Source organism: Mixophyes fleayi, chromosome 3 (genome assembly GCF_038048845.1).
Source record: "Mixophyes fleayi isolate aMixFle1 chromosome 3, aMixFle1.hap1, whole genome shotgun sequence".
Classification (NCBI taxonomy): Eukaryota; Metazoa; Chordata; class Amphibia; order Anura; family Limnodynastidae; genus Mixophyes; species Mixophyes fleayi.
Genome location: NC_134404.1, coordinates 278,804,581 through 278,826,687, shown reverse-complemented (window position 1 = coordinate 278,826,687; position 22,107 = coordinate 278,804,581). Strand labels below are relative to the sequence as shown.

The following is a 22,107-nucleotide window of genomic DNA, read 5'->3' as shown; positions in this document are numbered from 1 at the left end:
AAGGCAAAAAAGGAGTAAATGTTCTCTGGGACAAACCATGTTACAATTTAAGGGGTGCAAATTAGTTTATTATTTGCACATAAGTTAAATACTGGCTGTTTTTTCATCTAGCACACAAATATTTGCTAGCTTTATTATTACACTGAAATTTAAACTTGATCTAGGACATGTCCTACCCCAAGTATAAATCTGTCCCAACATTTAAAATTTACCTCCCCCTCCAATGCAACATGGTTTTGCCCAGGTGCAAATGTTACTCCTTTTTTATGCTTTGCTCTCCCTTAATGACTCAGGCCCTTAAAGGCTATTTTTTTAGGGCGAGCAGCCCATATTCACATACAACACAAACTCAGCTTAGATTTCTGTGGTAAAAACTGTACAGGACAGGCATTTAATGTCATGTTTAAGTGACAAGCAATGTTAATGATTGAAATTGAACACTTACCTGTGATCGCCTGCATGCTATAAATGAATACAATAGGATTTATTTAATTACATAGTGCAATGTGCTGTAAGCCATATATCAGATTATGATGAAATCAGTTTAGCAAATGAAAGCACATTTCTAATTTGTTATGAGTTACAGCACATACACATGTAGCACTATGTTAGTAAACATAAGCTCCAATGACAATCACTATGGTATATTTACTAGTGTATTACAACAAAACTTAAATACATTTGTAATCACTGGTTCTTACAAAAATGTGGAATAAAAAAACATTAAATTCTAAAGAATGATTATTTCTTTAAATATATTACTCATTTGATTTGTATACAGACTATACCCAAGAGGCGCTCTTGCACTTAACATATTTAATTAAACATCTGTGCAAAATGAATCTGCGAAATCTCAGTAACTTACCAGGTGAGTCCAATGGCTTAATGCACCTTTTGCCTGTGGAGTCTAGAACCATAGGGCGTGTGCAGAAACAGCTGTAAGATCCGTCCGTGTTTATACATTCACCGTCAATACAACTGTTTGGGTCATCACATTCATTGTTATCTAAAGGTTGATAGAAATCACAACATTATTTACACCAGAAATGTTGCTATTAATGAACCATATCGAGCTCCTGTTACCTTTAATGGGATCATTTCCAGGTTGCTCAATTCCATTGGTAAGCCGGGGGCCCACAGTAAATCAACAGAAGTAAATCAGCTGCGTGAAGCAGCTGCATTTGAATACTTAGTAAATAATCAGATGAGGCCATGAAACCTGATACATTTATAGAGGGATGAATATGCCAAAGGATTCCTTTGTTGTGGCTTGAAATGTTATTTTGTCTTCTGTGATACTTTGCTAGGTCGATGTGTTCTCCACTTATGCAGCTACAGTGGGATTTGCAAGTGGTATAAACTTGAAGAGAGAAGAAGGTGATTGTATGGAGAAAGTGTGGCATTCGGTTACAGAAATTAGGTGGATAATCAGCCTTTGCAAGAAAGAATTCCACAATGGATCTGTGTGCTAACCTTACTAGTGGCATCAATCCAGCATTATTAGCAAAACAGCTCATATGTACAAGTCAATCACTGATTTATGGGTTCCTGGAAAACCTAATAAACTGTGCAACATGGCTGACCCTGTTCCTCACTAAGTCTATGTAATCAAACAAAGCATTACATTTTTGCATTATAGCAAACACATCAACTTTATAAAATAATGTTACATTTTATTATATAACTACAACAATACTGGGCATGGTCCTTTACTGTTACCTAATGTCCCCCCTGGTTGTGGGTTCATATTGGAAATAAACCCCTCATAGGTTGTATCACCACTTCCTTTGAACAAGTGGCCCAGTACGGTAAAATATAGTAATAGCATAACAGGTGCTAAAAAAACAGTTTCCAGATACTAGCATAATATTTTCACCGGTTAGTATATAAAATGACAAATAAATTACAATAGATTTAAATAACCATGATGATTCTTAACTATTACAACTGTATAAGAAGGGAACATCTTTTACAATTCAGCATATTGTATACTTCATATACAAATTCTGGCACAGCAAAAGAATCAAACTGATCTTATGAAAGCTAAGTATATGATTCTTTTTTTTTTACATCTAGAGACACACATACTGTATATCCCTAGATTAGCACCTCTATACCCCAGATTTTAACCTCTCTCATGAAGATCTGTAATAGCCACGGTGTCCACCATAATAACCCCAATTAGCATTGTACATCCTCCATTGTCCATCATATTAGTCCCAATGTCTAGTATAAAAGTTTAAACAATCAGTACAACCTATAGCTATAATGACAACTGTATTATATTGCCACATTGTATAATAAGTACATACAGAATCTAAGAGTACAAAGCCTTCCATTGAGCCAATGCTGTAATCAGGTTAACGGGGATCAGACCAGCATGGGTACAGTATTTACTATCAAAAACCCTGCAGTCGAATTGGTTACTAGCACTGAGGTTACTTCAATAACAGGATACTCCAATTGGATGCTGGAGCACATAGTAGAAGAAATAAGCACAGGGCTAGTTACTTAGGCCGTCCAGACTGCTTGTTATTAGTTATAATATGTAATATGATACTACTGTAATTGGCAATTTCTGGGTGCTTGAGTTCAGCAAATTATTGCGGAGATGTTAGGGATGAGTTGGGCATAGGGGGATAATACACAGGAAATGCTTGTAAAAAATGTGTCCCTTCATATTTGCACCTGTGGTGGTAGGGGGTGAATATAAAGCTATTATTACTCAAACACATTGGTAAAATGTATCAAACCTTCTGAAAAAGTAAAATGAAAGTGTTGCCCATGGCAACTAATCAGATTCTAGCGATCATTTTCTAGAATGTACTAGATAAATGATAGTTAGAATCTGATGGTTGCTATGGGCAATAATTCCACTTTTTCTTTTGACAAGGTTTGATAAATCTACCCCATTGGGTATGTCATGTTATAGCCATGCCCATTTCCAACTTGCTTACATACAGACATACATAGTAATATTTAAAAACAACAGACATATATTAAAGTGAAAGGGAAATTAAAAAAATTGCCTGTAAATGTAATTTCTAATTTTACATGTATTAAAGAATGTAGCAGAAACTGGCAATCAACACTTCAGCTGCTGCCAAAGTACATCTTTCATGAGGCTTTGCCAGTGGGGCATCATAGAAGATGTACAGTAATCTAGTAACTGCTGCAGACTTCCAGTGCTTGTCTTAAACGTCATTATCATGGTGGGAGATGTAAGTCAGAAACTGTACTCCATACTTTCAATGTATTATTGGCTCCTGGAAATACAATTCACTCACCAAAACACTGCAGCTTCACAGGATCATAATATGTGCCTTGTTTACAGTAGCACTCAAAGCTTGGGTCTGTGTTTAGGCAGAAGCCATTTTTGCATATTTCTTTTCCAAACAACATGCACTCGTCAGCATCTGTAACAGAGACACATACAGTGAATCAAACAGAAAATTAGTACATGTTACATTGGGAATATTGGCAGCATCTCCAAAGTCTAGCACTGAATCACCCAGCGTCACTGTGAAGGTGACTGATACCAGATCAATCAAGACAAACCTTATGAAACATGAAAGCAATGATGCTTACTAGTAAGCATTCCCCATTTTCCAATCCCTTAAAGGAGTAGATCACTTCTGGACAACCTCTCCTCAAAAACACATTCCCCACCTCGTAAAGAAAATATGCTACTCTGTCCTGGCTCTACAATAAAGCTGAATAGAAGATCAAAAGCTGGGTATTCACTACAGAAAATTACTGCAGATGCCATTTCTGTAACGATTTTACCAACGACTGAAAGTCCTAATGAGCATGCAGATTTATCTGTACACAACTATACGATTTACTTTTAGATCTGTGCTCTTCATCTCTCATGCTGAATAGATCAAGGAGTAAATTTACTAAACTGCGGGTTTGAAAAAGTGTAGATGTTGCCTAGAGCAACCAATCAGATTCTAGTTATCATTTATTTAGTACATTCTACAAACTTCTAGAATCTGATTGGTTGCTATAGGCAACATCTCCAATTTTTCACACCCATAGTTTAGTAAATATACCCCCATGACTCTGTACACTCTATAGAGATCTGCTTACACTATAGTCGTGAATGCATACACACTGCCACATTTGCCCGATATCATTCCATCGTTGATCGTGATTTTTAGGAAGTTTATAAAATCAAATAATACAATGTACTGTGGTAAGATAAAACATGATCATGGGGCGTGCACTAAAATACGTTATCTTACCAAACGGTAGTTTCTCATGTGATTGGCACAATAATTGGATGAAACACGTGTAGTGTGTACCTAGTGCATGTAGTGTGTACCTAGCTTTATAAGGCCTGCAATGCACTAGTCTAACCTGTAAAGGTGTGCAGCATTCTGTGTAGTGTGGAACACAGTTTCAGGTAACATGAGCAGTGTCTTGCAGGGATAGGCAGAAATGTTTTATTGACAAATAGTTGTCCAACAGTGGACAACTCATGTAAATGGCCTATTCACAATTTAAAGAGAAAGGACATGAAGAAAAATCAGGACTAGATCTATAACTGAGTACGTATGACATGTGGGAAACTGCAGGACATGGGCACCTTATCAGTCATACTAGACCCATATACTTTTCTTAGTCCTATCACATTGCTAAAAATTCCAGATAATTATTTTTGTAGGTAAGTGATTGATGATTAACCACCCACTTAGTCTCTAAATTCACATTTTACAGGGAACGTTACCCATTTGAGCAGGGACAAAAGCATTAATGGTACCAAGCCTACTGGCATCCTCTATGCAAATCTAACCTTATAGTTTTTCACATATATTTCTCCTCCCCCCAACCATTAAAACAAAGCTACTATGCAAACTCATTATACATTGCCAGTACCAGCATTTATGTGCAAAGAAATCAAAATACAATTAAAATAAGAAGTTAATTTCAATGAGAACATTAAAGGCAATAAGAAATAACTTTAAGTAATATGAAGTTTAACCTTGGTAGGTTAGGCCTTCGCCCTCATAGAGGGACTCCTTGGATGGAACGTAGCCTCTTCCTTCAGGGCACAAGGCTGCATATTCATCTAATAGAAAACAAAATACAAAATAAAATGTTGTCCTGTATAATAGCTACATGATACTCTTGTACTGTGCTGTGAGTTATGTAGGAGCTTCATGTATCTTTCCAGCTTAGTTTTTCTTTTACTATGTTATTGTCTACTTTATAGTATTTACCGATATAGAAAATGATTGCATGCAGCTGTTGTGCTTTGCAACACAATTCAAAGTGGTTCTTTTATAAACCACATGTAATTTAAATTATGCCATTTCTGCTAATACACATACATGTATCTACATTAAATTTTAAGCAGGACAATACCCTGAGCCCACGTTCATACCTACCAGATCCTAAAACAGGACATGGGAACATCTCACAGGTGTCTCCCCAGGCAGCGCCCAAAGTACAGCAACATTCTTGCTTGCTGACATTTACAGTCAGTACGTTCTCACAGAAATTTACATTATTCAGGTTGTAGTAGCATTGCTTCTCTTCATCATCATAATGGTCGTCTATTAAAAAAAAAAATGAAAGATTAACTAGATAAAAGACCTGCATGACATACCTCCTATAGCTCTGTTACAGCACCTCTGCAATTCACAATAGTGCTTGGTATCATCTCTACATGTAACAAGCTTCTCAATGACTAGCACTGCTATAAAAGTAATACAAAGTACTTACTGTGCCTAGAAATCTGTTGACATACCAGATTTCAGGTAATGCTATCTTGAGATAGCATTTACATAGACAATATTTACTAACAAAATATCCCAATACAGATGTGCCGTATTGCAACCAATCAGCAATTAGCTTTGATTTAGTGCATGTAAGACATTGAAAGCAGATGTCTGATTGGGTGCTATAGCTTTTTGCATATATTCCGTTTGATATTACATGTCTGCTAGTGACATTGCCAGCGATTAAACATGAGTATCCTTGGAACATTTGATGGTATTTTTAACTGCATTTTCTTATCATGTATCTATGTTTGCAGAAGGATGGGGTACCGGTATTTTTTTGTTTTTTGTATGTTTTGCTGAAGTTTAGACACACAAAAATCGCTAAACAGCCCATTGTGTAAAATCATGTTTTATTAAAAATAATTGCATTAATATGTACAGGAAACAGTTATGCTTTTGGTGGTGAACATGCATGTAAAGATGTATATATATCTATATATATATATATAGATATATATATGTTTATTAGGTTCATAACAAAATTTGCAGTGTGCTTGACAGCAGTGGATGAGGAACAGGAGCCCTAGGGCCCCATGCAGCCCTCTGAAACATCACCTGTGGCCCCTAGCCCTTTCCTGCTGTATTGCCAGATTTGTTTGTTATAGCTTGTAACGATTATTTAAAATGCCCGCTGTTATGTTATTACAGATAAGGGATTCTTTCTTTGACTAAATGTATTTTTTTTAAAACATATTTTAACTTATTACTGAGATTAAGGATAATGTGCGGCCCTTTTGAAGGTTAGAGGGCCACCTGAAGTGTGTTAGGTTGCCTGTCACTGCTATAATGAGTTCACACAAATATATGAGGCCAAAAAATAAATTAAGAAGCACCAATAGTAGTGGTATACTCCCGATGGAGATCCTAACATAGTACAGCTTGAGCCTTACTGTGACACCCTAAAACCAGGTTAAAAGTTCTGGGGGCTTCTCCTCTAAGATACTCAATCTTCATGAATCAGAGATCAGTATAAACAATAAAAAGAGGCTGCTTTATAGTGCATAAATGACTTTTTTTTATCATTGCTTCTTTAATACACAGACTGTCTGCTCCATGCTGGGAGAGATCCAATGGTAAAACTATAGTAAGAGTTGTTCTAACTGCGTCCACTGAGGTGAATACCGCTAGTTGCACTAAAGCTAAAAATTCTAATTTAACCCCATACTTGCCAACTCTCCTGGAATGTCCGGGAGACTCTCGAATTCTGGGTAGGTCTCCTGAACTCCCGGGAGAGTAGACAATCCTCGAGCAACTGCTCACTTCCTAGTGAAATGACGTGATTCTCATGGAATCGTGTTATTTTGGACAAGCACCAGCAGTAAAAAAAAGTCTATATATTTATTACATGACAAGGCGGGGCCAAAATGACACAATTTGTCAAGCCCCGTCCCCTCCACCTATACACCCTCCAGGAACTCACGGAGAACAACTTCAACATGTTAGCAAGTATGTTTACCTAGTTTACACATGGTATTAGACTTCCTCTCCTCAATCCTACAGTACCACCCCACCGGAAGCTGAATGAAAATGCCAGTCACCAATGGATGCTTTAATATTGGTGGCGGATAAAGAGTATCCACACACACTTTCCCCACCAACAGCTTTAAATGTTATTCTACTACCTTATGTATCATGTTTTTCCCACAACACTTAGATGGTAAGTTCATTTGGGCAGGGCCATCTGTACCTTCTTTATCATGACACTTTATAATAATCATTTCTAAAAGTGATGAAGTGGCAGTCCTGCATGATGCAATCAAGAATATCTAGAGAACTTATTTGCCTTGATGTAGACAGAGATTTATAAATTAATGCTATATATTTATTGTAAGTGAAAAATTAAGAAATATAAATAAAATGTATGATACAACTAAAAATACTGTACTTTTAAAAATGCACCTGAAGCTTCCCTATTCCCAGTTGAGGAATTGGCAAGATTGTTGCTGCATGTGTTATATTAAGGAGCTGAATGTTGAAAAGCTGCTTAATTAGTTTTATTCATGGAACCAGAAGCACTGGAAAGCGACCAATTTACACAATGCAAATCAGCTAATTTTATTTACTTGGCTCGATTTTTTGTTCATTCTTCACAGTGAATACAACTCCAGCAACAAGCTAAGCTATAGTGACCATTGATCTGATAGAAAGCAGTTTATTTTGCTAAATACGGCCAGCGTGCCCATTTCCAATTATACATCTTTTACTTGGTATAAAGAGAACAATAAAAATGGAAGTAATGGTTACTAGATATATTTTTACTTACTGAGTTATTAAAATAACTGTATGTAGGCAGTATGGCTTTTCTGCATATTGCATTTATGTTTGCATGCATGTGATGATGATGATGATGACTATCAGCAGTGCTAACTACCAGCTTCTCATTGGTTAATTGCATATTGACCCCTAAAGCTGATGATACTTAAATCATGTGCACTGCAGCAATAGCAAGTCACGGCTGTCTTATTTGCATTATTTGATATTTCCATTTGCACTGCTGCAGGAAAGAACATTTTCATTTAATTTTTGAGAAATGTGATTGTGCTAAGCTGACACCATCTTGTTGCCTTACAGCCATTTTGTTCTGTTATAGCTTAAATACAATTAGATGCACCTGTTTTGTAGGAGTAATTCCTTATTTGCAAGGCTATGCTTATAACCTTGGACATACCAGACAGGAGATAAGCCAGCCCCCCTGGGGAGTTCTAGTGTGGATAATGAGAGAATATACTAACATCTGTGTGAAGGGAACATGAGTGGTTAAAACCTTTTGGGGCGTAGTTTTCTGTAATACGTGATTTTTGCTATATAGATAGGGACTTGTAACTAATAAAGCAGAGTTTATTTGTACACTCAAACCATGCAGTGTATTTAATTCTCTCCAGCTGATGAGCTCATAACTGATAAACTGAAACTTACAGGTGAACAATCTGATATAGATTCCACATTTTTAAAGTGAAAAACACTGGATGTTTGTATTTAAATTAATCTGTATTAAGAAGCATTTTTAAACTTGTTCTTCTAAAACTAAGACTGGTGTTTGTAAGTCACTTTGCTAAATTGTTATTTTTCCAAATAGATGGTGTTGCTAGGTGATATACATGATATAACATTGCCTAACAATTAGGGGCCTCATTTATAGTCCAGCTATGGGTACAAATTTGCATTTTGACAAATTATTCTTATGTACTCTTGCATTCTTGAGCTAGAATGCGAACCCCCACCCCCCCCAGCACCAAACTTTAAAATCTGTCTGCACATTTTAAATTTTGTTGCATTGCATTATGATTTTCTCACGGTGAAAAATTGCACAAAACAGGTTGTATTAATCACTGTTAACAATATCAATAGAATGAGATTTGTTATTGGATGGTTTATTATAATTCAATCAACTACAAAGCATTAAAAAGAAGGTATATCATTTTTATACATGGTGTAATAAAATGTTACAGTGTTTCCAAATAAACTATGCAACGAAATAGTTAAATTATTACACCAGCTGAAAGCAAGAAAATTCTGGTTAGTCAACCTAATCTAAATACATTTTTTCATATTACACATAGTAGATTTTTTCACTTTGTTAGCTTGTATGCTGTTAATGTTATATACATTAGTGTATATGTAAATGCAAGGTGTAGCCAGTATACCTTATGCCAGCGGTTCCCAAAGTGTGCGCCGCGGCTCCCAGGGGTGCCGCGGCGCTGTCACGGGGTGCCGCGAGAAAGCCACAAAACATAAACTTACCAATCCACGCAGCGCTGGGACCCAGCATCCTCCTCTCTCACGCAGCTTGTCACTATAGTGACAGCTGTGTGGGAGAGAGGGAGAATGCTGGGTCCTGGCGTTGCGCGGATTGGTAAGTTTATGGGTTTTTTTGGCTGGCCGCGGCAGAGGGTACAGAGTGAGAGGGAGCGTGACAGAGGCCAGAGGAGAGGGGACAGAGGCCAGAGGAGGGGGCAGCATGACACAGGGCAGATGAGGGGGGCAGAGGATGGGGACAGCGTGACAAAGGCTAGAGGAGGGGACAGCGTGACAGAGGGCAGAGGACAGAGGTGGGGGACAGAAGGCAGAGGAGGGGGACAGCGTGAGGGGGTAGCGTGACAGAGGGCAGAGGAGGGTGACAGAGGGCAGAGGAGGGGGACAGCGTGACAGAGGGCAAAGGAGGGGGGCAGCATGAGAGGGGGCAGCGTGACAGAGGGCAGAGGAGGGGGACAGCGTGAGAGGGGGCTGCGTGACAGAGGCCAGAGGAGGGGGACAGAGGCCAGAGTAGGGGGACAGTGTGACAGAGGGCAGAGGAGGGGGACAGCGTGACAGAGGGCAGAGGAGGGAGACAGCGTGACAGAGGGCAGAGGAGGGGGCTGCGTGACAGAGGCATGAGGAGGGGGCAGAGGCCAGAGGAGGGGGCAGCTTGACAGAGGCCAGAGGGGGACAGAGGCCAAAGGAGGGGGACAGCGTGAGAGGGGGCAGCGTGACAGAGGCCAGAGGAGGGGGCAGAGGCCAGAGGAGGGGGCAGCTTGACAGAGGCCAGAGGAGGGGGACAGCGTGAGAGGGGGCAGCGTGACAGAGGCCAGAGGAGGGGGACAGCATGAGAGGCTGCAGTGTGACAGAGGAGGACAGAGGCCAGAGGAGGGGGCAGCATGACAGAGGCCAGAGCGTGACAGAGGCCAGAGGAGGGGGACAGCATGAGAGGGGGCAGCGTGACAGAGGCCAGAGGAGGGGGACAGCGTGAGAGGGGGCAGCGTGACAGAGGCCAGAGGAGAGGGACAGCGTGAGAGGAGGCAGCGTGACAGAGGCCAGAGGAGGGGGACAGCGTGAGAGGGGGCAGCGTGACAGAGGGCAGAGGGGGGCAGCATGAGAGGGGGCAGCGTGACAGAGGCCAGATAAGGGGGACAGCGTGAGAGGGGGGCAGCGTGAGAGAGGCAGAGGGGGCAGCGTGAGAGAGGCAGAGGGGGCAGTATGAGAGGGGGCAGTGTGTCTGGATGCAGAGGGGGCATTTTTGCATACAACTAAATAAGTATTTCTGTCCTGACCTAAATACTTATTACATTTTTTTGACCCAACTACTTCTAAAACAGGACTGCTCAGTAATTATTTTGGAGGGTTGCCTTGAAAAAATTATGGAGACTTTAAGGGTGCCGCGAACTGCAAAAGTTTGGGAACCACTGCCTTATGCACTTTTGGCCAAGGATCCGTCTCAGTTTGCACTCCGGCTGAGATGGATCTCCCCCTTGCAACTCTCTGCACTTAGAGAGGCGGAATGTGGAAGGTAGTGGGAGAGCCTAGCAATGTAAACGTGTGTTCATGCACTTTACATGCTATGCTAAGTTGAAAGCAGCCGTAGATAGGTCTCTAGAAGACGTATCTGTTGTGCATGCTTTCTCCTGGTGCAACAGACTTTGCTGTATTAAAAATAAATAAATAAATATTCTTTTTTTTTTTTTTTTTTTAACAAAAAAGGTGTGCACCTCCTCCCTAACTGTTTAACCAACCCTACTGCTGTTTGGGGGGGGGGGGGGGAGCCCTTTTTTTTTTTTTTTTTTAATATTAATTTATTTATTCATTTATCTGCTTTACAAGGCCGCTGTGACTGATACACTTTAATGTATCATGCACACTGGCCCATGTGGCAGATAAAGAGGTGTGTCTGTGCAATTTGCATAGTATTCTAAATTGCAAATATCAAAAGATTTGGAATCCTGTGTTAATTACGGGATACAATTTACACTTACAATTTTAGTGTAAGTTGCATCCGACTCTACATCAGGCGATATGTAGTTATCTTTTCTTTTATTTAATTTGAAGACTTTATATGTTAAATATGTGATAAGATGCAAAGCCAAATTTCAGCATAATACTGGCACAAAAAACAGTTTTTCTTGAACAAATCCCAAAGACTAGCTTTTGAGGAATTAATGGCCAAGTTAATATCACTGAACTTTTAGCTAAAATATTATTTTTCATACTTAAATGTCCACAGAGAAGAGAGCACCAAGCTAGCCAGCAAACACAGATGGTAGCGCAGAAATACTCATTTTGTTGGCTAAGTGATTTTGATGAAACCAAACTGTTAAATGGTTTTGTTCACTTTTGGCATAAAGATAAAGATGTCCTAAAAGATTATTTATTTAGCATTGCATTGTTCTCTTTACCCAGGACTGTTGTTGGCTCGTTTGATTCCTTAAAATGAGCTTTTATTTATTTTCTTTTCTATTTATTTTTTAATTGTATATGAGCACATTTTATATTAAAATATATCTATTTAAGGAACTGGATCTAACCTCATTTAATTTTAGCAATGCTAAGGGATAATTGGTATATTATATGTTATAATGTCAAGGTAAGGGAAGAAGGCTGGTAAGTAATATGAGAAGTTTTGCAACTATGGTCACGTTCCAGGTGCTATAACCAAGTCATACTCTTGCTGTGCATACAGCTTAATTACTTTCTCCCATCCATTCTACCTATTCCAAAGCAGCTACACTTACAGAGCAGTGCTCCAACAACTGATAAATTATTTACATATTTAGAGTACACCAATAAAAGTCTCTATGTTTATGTGACTTACTTAAATACAACTTTCCATTACCTTACCCCACAGTTGTTACATACGAGGATTATATCCTTTTAAATTTCCATACAGTTAATATTGGGTTTGTGGAGGATAACTGCATTTTTTATATCAAAGCATTAACTGTGCCTCCATCCATACCTTATTATGCACTGATCACTGTATGAAATAGCAGAATAGAGCCCTGTACTTTTGGTGACTTTGGTTTACCAACAACTTGACTAATTTGGACACTCGCATCTCAGTGGTCTTGTTTGGTTGTCTCTGTCCCAATATTATGTGCCTGATGGGAGAGAATACCATGGTACTGTGCTATACTGCAAAATTAAATTAACTTCAGCATATAATTGCACATTTTGGTGGGACAACACCTTTGTCACATAAAGATGTTATCACACCAGAATGTCAAATATAAAACTATAATAAATTATAATTGTAATTTCTTTGCTTTGTTGTGATATAGAAGAATTATATAATGTAATCTTAATAGATCACTAAGCACTTAAAATATAAGTATATCATATGTTCATTAAAGTTGTATGCAAAACACATATACTGTATGTACACAAAGGGGATGATGCAGTGTTGTTAGCAAAATTATCATTAATTACTATAAAAAAGACCATGTAAAAATAGCGCATTTCCAACCATAAGCAGAGCCATACATACACTATATGGACAAAAGTATTCACACTTGATCATTACACAAACAGAGACTGTTATGATATTAAATTCAAGTACATGTACTTTAATATGGAGTTGGCCCCCCTTTTGCAGCGATAACAGCTACCGCTCTTCTTGGAAGGCTTTCCACAAGATGTTGGAGTGTTTCTGTGGGAATTTGTGCCCATTCATTCTGTAGAGCATTTATGAGGTCAGACACTGATCTTGGTCGAGAAGGCCTGACTTGCAATCTCCGCTCCAGTTCATCCCAAAGGTGTTCGATGGGGTTGAGGTCAAGGCTCTGTGTGGTCCAGTCAAATCTTCCCACACTGAACTCATCAAACCATGTCTTTATAGTCCTTGCTTGGAATAGAAAACGGCCTTCCCGAAACTGCTACCACAAAGTTGGAAGCATAGCATTGTCCAAAATGACTTGGTATGCTGAAGCATTAAGATTGCTCTTCACTGGAAATAAGTGACCTAGGCCATACCCTGAAGACCAGTTTCATACCATTATCCCTCTTCCACCAAACTTCACAGTTGGCATAATGCAGTCATGCAGAAAACCTTCTGCCGGCATTGGCCAACCCAGACTCTCCCATCTAACTGCCAAACAGAGAAGTGTGATTCATCACTCCACAGAACACGCTTCCACTGCTCCACAGTCCATTGTCGGTGTGCTTTACACCAGTCCATCCAACACTTGCCATTGGTCTTGGTGATGTGAGACTTGCATGCAGCTGCTCGGCCATGGAATCCCATTCCATTAAGCTCCCACTGCACAGTTTTTATGTGTACATTAATGCCAGTGGACGTTCAGAACTCTTCAGCTATGGAATCAGCAGAGCGCTGTGACTTTTACGCACCATGTGCCTTAGCAGCCATTGACCCCGCTCTGTGATTTTACATGGTCTTCTGCTTTGTGGCTGAGTTGCTGTTGTTCCTAAACGCTTCCACTTTCTAATAATATCACTTACAGTTGACCGTGGAATATCTAGCAGGGATAAAACTTCACAAACCGTCTTATTGCAAAGGTGGCATCCTATCACAGTACCACGCATGAAGTCACTGAGCTCTTCAGAACAACCCATTTTGTATCACAAATGTTTGCAAATAGAGACTGCATGGCTAGGTGCTTGACTTCATACACCTCTGGTAACGGGTCTGATTGAAACACCACAATTCAATAATTACAGATGTGGCCAAATACTTTTATCCACATAGTGTATCTTGTAGATGTCTCCGCCTTCACATTGGCAGCATATGCGCCTGGTTTACCACAAGTCATCATCTGCATGTATTTGAACCTGCTCTGTCGCAGGTGTAATAGATACACCTCTTAACAAGCGCATAAGCGTGATACGCATTTGCATAAATGCGCTTTTACTATGCTCAGCCAAAGTTAGAACGCCCCTCTAAAGACTCAGGCGGATGTAATATTGCACAAGATGCGCTACACAAACTGGAGTACTTCCCACTCTAAATCAGCCCCAAAGTGATATTCAATCTGCTAGCAGGAACACCGTATTCTTCATATACTGGAAACAAATAACTAAAATATCTGAAATTTATATGACTATATATCGTTAATGCATGATAGGAATCCTGAAAAAGTTGCTGCCGCTTACAAGTCTTTATGGAAGGGCAATGAGTGAAATATATTTAAGAATGCTAGACATATGGCTAAAGTAGCTTCAAAGAATTTAATAAAACTGAAATGGCCAAATTCACACCACAGAAATATAAGAACATATACTGTAAGAACAATAATGACATACACATCTGCATGAAAGGGAGAGTTATAGTTCAATTGTGAGGTCTATGTAGTGTGAATTTTATTTCTATTTCAAAACAGAGCTCAGAAATACCAAATACCACAAGGCGGTATATAGTACTTAAGCCAAACAACCTCTGTGGAATCTAGCCTGAGAAGTAATTTGCTGACTATGTGAGTTTTAAAGTTTAAAAATAAAAGAAGTGGTGTTCATATTATAATGCTACATTTTGGATTATCAATCAAAATGACAGAGGTGACTATTCACACAACATGATTTAGGATCTAAAATATATTGTATATGAGTGAGTGAACGAGTGAGAGGCAAGGAACACCATTCTCCCAATTTGATTTATTGGCCATTGTGTCTTCAGCAAAATACCCCAGTTACTAATGCTAAACTTGTGGTTATATTATTTTCTGCTGGGAAAATAGGTTCACAATGATCAGGGATGTGCATAAGCGCTGAATAAGGCTAGGTACACTTTACAGTGTTTTCATCTGATTATCAGGTCAATCAGACGATAAACGACTGTTTGGCCCGATATCACAGTATTGTGTACCCTGGAACGATGAACGTTTATCGTTCCAAAGCACATGAAATCATTGATAGAGATTTTCAAACAGACTTGAAAATCTCGTTCCGCAATTGAATGATGATGTTCCAATTCTGCAGTGTGTATGCACTCACGATCAGGATCTCCAGAATTTACAGAGTCATGATCTTTTCAGCCAATTGTTATAACAGATGAAGAGCACGTATCTAAAGGTAGATGTAGGTGTACACATGAATCGGCATGCTGATCGGTACTTTTTATTTTTATCGGTCGTTGGTAAAATCTTTATAGATAACACATTTGGAGAAAATTTCTGTAGTGTGTATCTAGCCTTACTATATATGAAATCAGATGTCTGTTACTATAAACATGGAGTCCGGGTGATTATATACCCCTGTCTAAGTTGTCAGTCCTCTTATTCCCTTTAAATCTTGAATAAATTGTATTTATCAATGAATTCCACTACTGTCCATTAATTATAGACTTCTGCCAGTGAATGCAGCACATATTGTTATACATCCAGACAGGTATAATAGTAGTATAAGGTCAATGAAATAAAGCTAAATCCTTTTTATGATTTAGACCTGAATGGCCCATTGTATTAAGCATCATAAATCTTTTCCTTGTAGCACAAGATGATACCTGTTTCTTTCCTTGGGGTCAAGAACTCATGGAATAGGTACACTGGTTATTCATATTGGGTGTTATTGCAACATTTTGGGTCAATCTAGGTTTTAATCCGCTTGTTCTTGGATTCTTTCCAACATTCTCCTAGCAGTCTTGTGTGACAAGATTTTGATAAAAATGGACTACTGAAAATTATTTGAACAACAGCTGTTTATTTTACAATGATAGAAATTGATCATAAGATATTCCATTATTAAGGAAATGTGGGTAACAACTTTCAATATGGAGGTGTTAATTTGTTGCTACAGCTTTCCGATTTCATTGGTTAGCCAGTTGGTCAAGTTCAGTAAAGATGATTAAATCAAAGAAAACAATGTTATTGGCTCAAAAAACATATGTAAACTTCACATTCTAGCATTGTGAATTAAAAATGGAAACAAACTGTCAAAATCCCCCTTCCCATCCCAGAGGAAAAGGATACCATACAAGTATCTAAGAAACTCTAAATCTGCCCCTAAGGGGGGTATTCAATTGACAGCTGGATCGCCGAAAATCCTGCGCTTGAAAAATATTACCATTATTACGGTAATCCTGTGCGGGAAAACCGTTAATACGGTAATTTACTCGCTGGATTTCAGCTCGCAGCTCCCTTTTTGCTTGTGTTCATTAATGATACTGTACATTTTGTTTAAACTGTGTTCTGCTTACCAAAACCTCAATTAATAACTTTGGGTGTGTGGCAGTGAATAAAATAGGTGGAGTAATAGGCAAAATATTCTCTTTGCGCTTTAATTGGATAGGCTCACTGATGAGGTGGGCAGTGCTAAATTGGATGAGATGTCTTTTCCTTCAGGTCTCATTAGAAACATATATTTCTGCCTAGTTATAAACTGGCCCATGGCTATCTTATACGTTCCAAATTGCACAGCAGTGTTCACAGTAAACTAGCGAGTTCATACAATGTTGAAAAAAATATCACACTATTGCCAGGTTAGGAGAGTGCAGGAAAAGTATCAAATAATCAAGTGTAAAGCCCTGAAGAGAATAAGATGAACACCCTAATTTAGACCAGACTATAGTATAAACTGGCAATGGATAGAGGTGATGGATAACGCCAAAATGAACATGCAATTTTCATTAAATGTCCACATTCTATCTGTAGAAAATAGTATTTGTATCAAATGGCACGTGTTTTGAGTTTATAAGTTCAAAAGGCAACTGGGTTCTTCTCCCAAAAGAACACTTAAGCACGTTCTCCTTTCTGAATTCTAATTAATGTCATATTAATGCCATAATCATGACAATCTACAAATCGTGTATTAAATCCCTCATAAATTATTTAAAAATGCTAAAGGAACTTTATATATATATATAATGAGGTAAGCAGATAATCCCTTTTCTGTTAAACAATTTTTTAACATTAGGCAGGAGACTCAAAAAAAATGTGACCATCTAATATATTTCTTTGACTATGCAGCTGTTTGCAGAATGCATTAAGTTGGTCTCAAAGCAAGAAATTATGAATTAGCAATTATCTTTGAAATATGACTCTAGCTTTAACTTTATGTACACAGATTTCTGATAGCAATATTACTATTGTTTTTTTTATTTAGTGACAGTATATGATGGAGAGATGTATAATGATATGATGACTCCTGCTTACTTTTTTCTCTGACACTGGACTTTTAAATGCTAATATATGTTTTAGATTCATAAGGTAGTATCTATGGGCAGCATGGTGGCTTAGTGGTTAGCACTTCCGCCTCACTGCACTGGGGTTATGAGTTCAATTCCTGACCATGGCCTTATCTGTATAGAGTTTGTATGTTCTCCCCATGTTTGCGTGCATTTCCTCTGGGTGCTCCGGTTTCCTCCCACACTCTAAAAACATATTGGTAGGTTAATTGGCTGCTATAAAATTGACTCTAGTCTGTGTGTGTGTGTGTGTGTGTGTGTGTGTGTGTTAGGCAATTAAGACTGCAAGCCCAAATGGGGCAGGGACTGATGTGAATGAGTTCTCTGTACAGTGCTGCGGAATTAGTGGCGCTATATAAATAGATGATGATAAGGTAATACCTTGCAATTTTTAGGCGCTGCTTATGCTTGTATGGGACATTGATACTTTCTCTAGCTTTCTTTTGTAAAGTAACAATTTCCTCTCTTCTATTCTGCATTCATGTCCCCAGCTATGCAGACAGCTGAATTAAGGCACACTGGTGCAAGACATATGACGATGCTGTGCACACTATAGCTCAATGGCTGAAATACTCTAGGTACAGGGGAAAACAGTTATAGGGCATGGAGGTGAGGGGAGTCCGACAATGCCAGTACCCTCCAAGGCCCCCATGGGAGACCCTGCACCTGCAGAACCCACACTTCCACCCGAGGCTATCTCTCTCCTCTCAAACAGCAGAGTGGAGTGCTATTGTGAATGACACATACACTGGCTGCACAGGCTCAGAAGAGGTACACTCTCTGATCTTCAGAGCAGAGACGGATCCTTACCCAAACTTTGTTATGGGTGGTGGCTATGCAAAGTTCCACACCTGCTCTAGCTGTTAGAGGTTTAAGTTCTCCAGAGCTCAAATTGGTGATAATTACTAGTGCTACATGAGGGGGCACTTAATCCTTTAAATATGAAGATCTACACAAATGTAAGCATATATCCACCCATTAGGTTAGGATGCCATAACAAGGTGATTCCCCATAGATTGCTGTTGAATAGCAAGTAAAGCCACTCTATCACAATGTTATATGTAATAAGCATAACTGCCAACTCTCTGTAATTTCCGGCAGCAGTCCCCGGTTTAAAAGATTTGTCCATGGAAATTGTATTTTCCCTGTTCTCAATATTGACCAACTCTGCAATAAAATTAATGTTATTCTGTATACAGAAGCCATTCTCCCTATATACTCTTATTCTGTAAAATGTATAATTTAATCTTTATTTGAGAGGAGTATTTAAAATGCAGAAAAGTCCTATTATAATGAAAGCCAATAAACATGTCATGATTGGTATTGTATAGTGGCAAGGTCCACCAAAAGTGACCTGCACCTGGTCCACCATGAGTGACCTGCACCTGGTCCACCATGAGTGACCTGCACCTGGTCCACCAAGAGTGACCTGCATCTGGTCCACCAAGAGTGACCTGCACCTGGTCCGACCAAGAGTAACCTGCACCTGGTCCACCATGAGTGACCTGCACCTGGTCCACCAAGAGTGACCTGCACCTGCTGAGGAGCAAAGTGTTCATTCTCTCTTTCACTCCTCTGCCACAGAGTGCCAAGTAAGAAGGAAGTTGCATCTCTAACAAAGACACAGCAAAAGTGGGCAAACTTGCTTTGCAGAAATGCACCGTGTGGGCTATAGGATTCATACACAGGGACAGGTGAGAGTAAGGAGAGACTTCTGTCAAAATAGTTCATTTAATGGGAGGCACACACACAGACACACAAACACACACACACACACACACACACACACACATATAGGGGTAGATTTATTAAAACTTCTTAAAAGGAAAAGTTGAGGTATTGCCCATAGCAACCAATCAGAATCTTTATTTAGTACATTGCAGAAAATGATAGCCAGATTCTGATCGGTTGCTATTAGCAACATCTCCTCTTTTCCTTTTTATACCCCACAGTGTCGGGGTACTGTGCTAATATTTGAAGATAAACACTGTCACACACATCACAGAAAATTGTTCAGTTCAGACAAAACACTAAACCTATAATCCGAAAGAACATGGCAATGCTCCTAAGTTTGCTATGTAACATACTATCTTGACTGGCAGTGCATGACATCATACTGGGTTTGCACAGCATTCATTTGCATGTTTTACTCTTCTCATGACTTAAATGAGTATTTTTTGGTTGTACTTAATCACATATTGTACTTGCTTATTTTCTGCTACACTTTGTTTTAAAAAGCAGAGAGTCATATCAAAGCAAATAACACCACTCTTACAGGGAATGAATTCTAAAATATCCCTTATTCTAAATAAAACACAGCTATTTTTTTAACAATAGTGATCTCAAGTGTGTGATATATTATCATATAATCGCATATTCTTCCATTTTATAATTTGAATACAGTGCTGTACTGTTCCATCACAGTTTAAACCCTTATATTCTGTGTATATTTTTTGCTCCACACACCATTTCTTGTGTATCTTTAGACTGCATTGCTATTATCTTGTGAAAGGCTCTATTCTCTACCATGTCACAGTGAAAACAGAAGCACGACCACTTTGCCTCCTCAGACCACCATTGTACTGATGACACTGAGGGTCTGCAAAGGAGTAGATTCCTTTTTTAATGCAAGAAACGCCCCAACAGAGTGTGGCTTGCCCACTACACACACATGCACCCACAGTATCCCATACTCAATAAAGGTCAAAAACAGAATGTCCTCTTCTAAACAAGGTGTTAGTTACCATAAAATATTTCTTTTAGATGCTAAAGATTTTTTTTTTTGCAAAAAATAGGACAAGATACCTCAACGGCTGCAGTTAATATGAACCGATGAGACACAGTTCCAATACAAGGAAAAAATTACCAATTCCACCGACTTAAGAATAAGACCAACAAATAGAGCGCTCAGTCACTCACCCACAGATCAGACCAACTTGCACACTAATTAATATATTAAAAAACAATGTTTAAAATGTTCAAAACATTTATTATAAAACAATCACAATAAATATATCAAACAATGTAAAACTAGATAAAACAGCAAATTCGTAACTACTCATATTGAAGGTATCAATGAAAACAAGAAGCAAAATAGCAGTATTCCAATATTAAGGGTACAAGTCATGGTGATGAAAACCAGTATAGGAAGATCTTTCTGTTTCCAAAACATCCAAAGTGCAAACTAATAATTCTCTTTCCGTCAACCAGGGAGTTGAACAGAGAATTGTTGGTTTCCACATTGGGGGCCTCATTTAGAGCCTGATGCAAAGTCCGTTTTAGGCGCATCAACCCAAAAAACACTATCACGCATGCAAAGCAAGCACCATATCCGCCTGCATCTTGGACGCAATTTACACTTGCGACAGCTTGCGGCTCACTATGAGAGAAAGGGCGGAACGTGGAATTGTGAAGGCGTGACGCTGTAAGTAAATCCTAGTCGCAGTGAGGCGGAGACGCAATACAGGTCAAAAAAGGGCTGAAACTGTGCGACAGGATTTAGGTGGCGCAAGCAGTTAGCTAGTTGCAGGAACAGCTCGCAGCTCGGTAGGGTATTACGAGTGGGACGCAACTGGGGTTCCATGCCATTCGTAATACCCTACCAAGCTGCGACACACTCCCACTCCTGCATGTCTCAGACGCACATTGCGTCGGACTCTAAATGACGCTCTGGATGTTTAGGACACAGCAGGATTACTACTAAGAGAAATCCTTCCTGTTCTTATGATAATTACTAGCTACACTGGGGCTTTCAGCAGTCTGCAATAAGGACCACTGAGACGGGAAGTAAGGCCATCCAATATGTCACTGTTTAATGGACAAATGACAATTATAGTTAAAGGCCCATTGGTACATAAAGAGCTAAGTCAATATTCCGACTTGGGCAGAAATTCCTAAGGATCTATTGTGCTTTCTCTTAAAAGCTTAATTCTTCTTTCCACTTGAACAATCCAAGTCTAGTCATTAAGAATTCTGAAATAAATACGTACTGGCAACAGATTCAAAGGAAGAATTGCACAACATCTAATTAGACTTTGTGCCATAAAATTACACAGAGTTACCTTAATAAGGATGAATAGGTGCCCATTGTGTTATTTCCTGGCAGCCAGGAAAGAAGTACTGTGCGCTGCACGGAACCAATTTATCTACTTTTCTGCTTAAAACAAACCGATAATGTGTTTGCAATTTTGGGTCACAAACAGCAAGCTTGTCTGCATATAAGCAGCTAAAGGAGAGTTTAAATTCAGATCATGTATGAAATGCAAAATATCTGGGTGTGTAAAGTATTTAATAAGCGTCTATTTTGGAAATGTAACCCCTAAAAAGTTTTTTCAAAAAAGTGCAGTTAGTCTTTAAATTAGTCATGTGAGAGAGAGGACATACAGACTGCATTTTTATTAAATGTGGCACTATTGAACATTTAAATGTTTTCCTTTA

General features: G+C 38.9%; 1 protein-coding gene across 2 annotated transcripts in view; it reads right to left on the bottom strand.

Moving 5' to 3' along the window:
- LTBP1 (latent transforming growth factor beta binding protein 1) overlaps positions 1-22,107 on the bottom strand; it is a 348,337-nt gene that overhangs the window by 22,273 nt on the left and 303,957 nt on the right. For both annotated transcript variants that reach the window (XM_075203670.1, XM_075203671.1), the window contains 4 exons: positions 5,394-5,561; positions 4,988-5,074; positions 3,288-3,416; positions 866-1,006 (listed from right to left, as the gene is read on the bottom strand). In XM_075203670.1, coding sequence (XP_075059771.1) covers positions 866-1,006; positions 3,288-3,416; positions 4,988-5,074; positions 5,394-5,561 — 525 coding nt within the window. The remainder of the gene's footprint in view (positions 1-865; positions 1,007-3,287; positions 3,417-4,987; positions 5,075-5,393; positions 5,562-22,107) is intronic.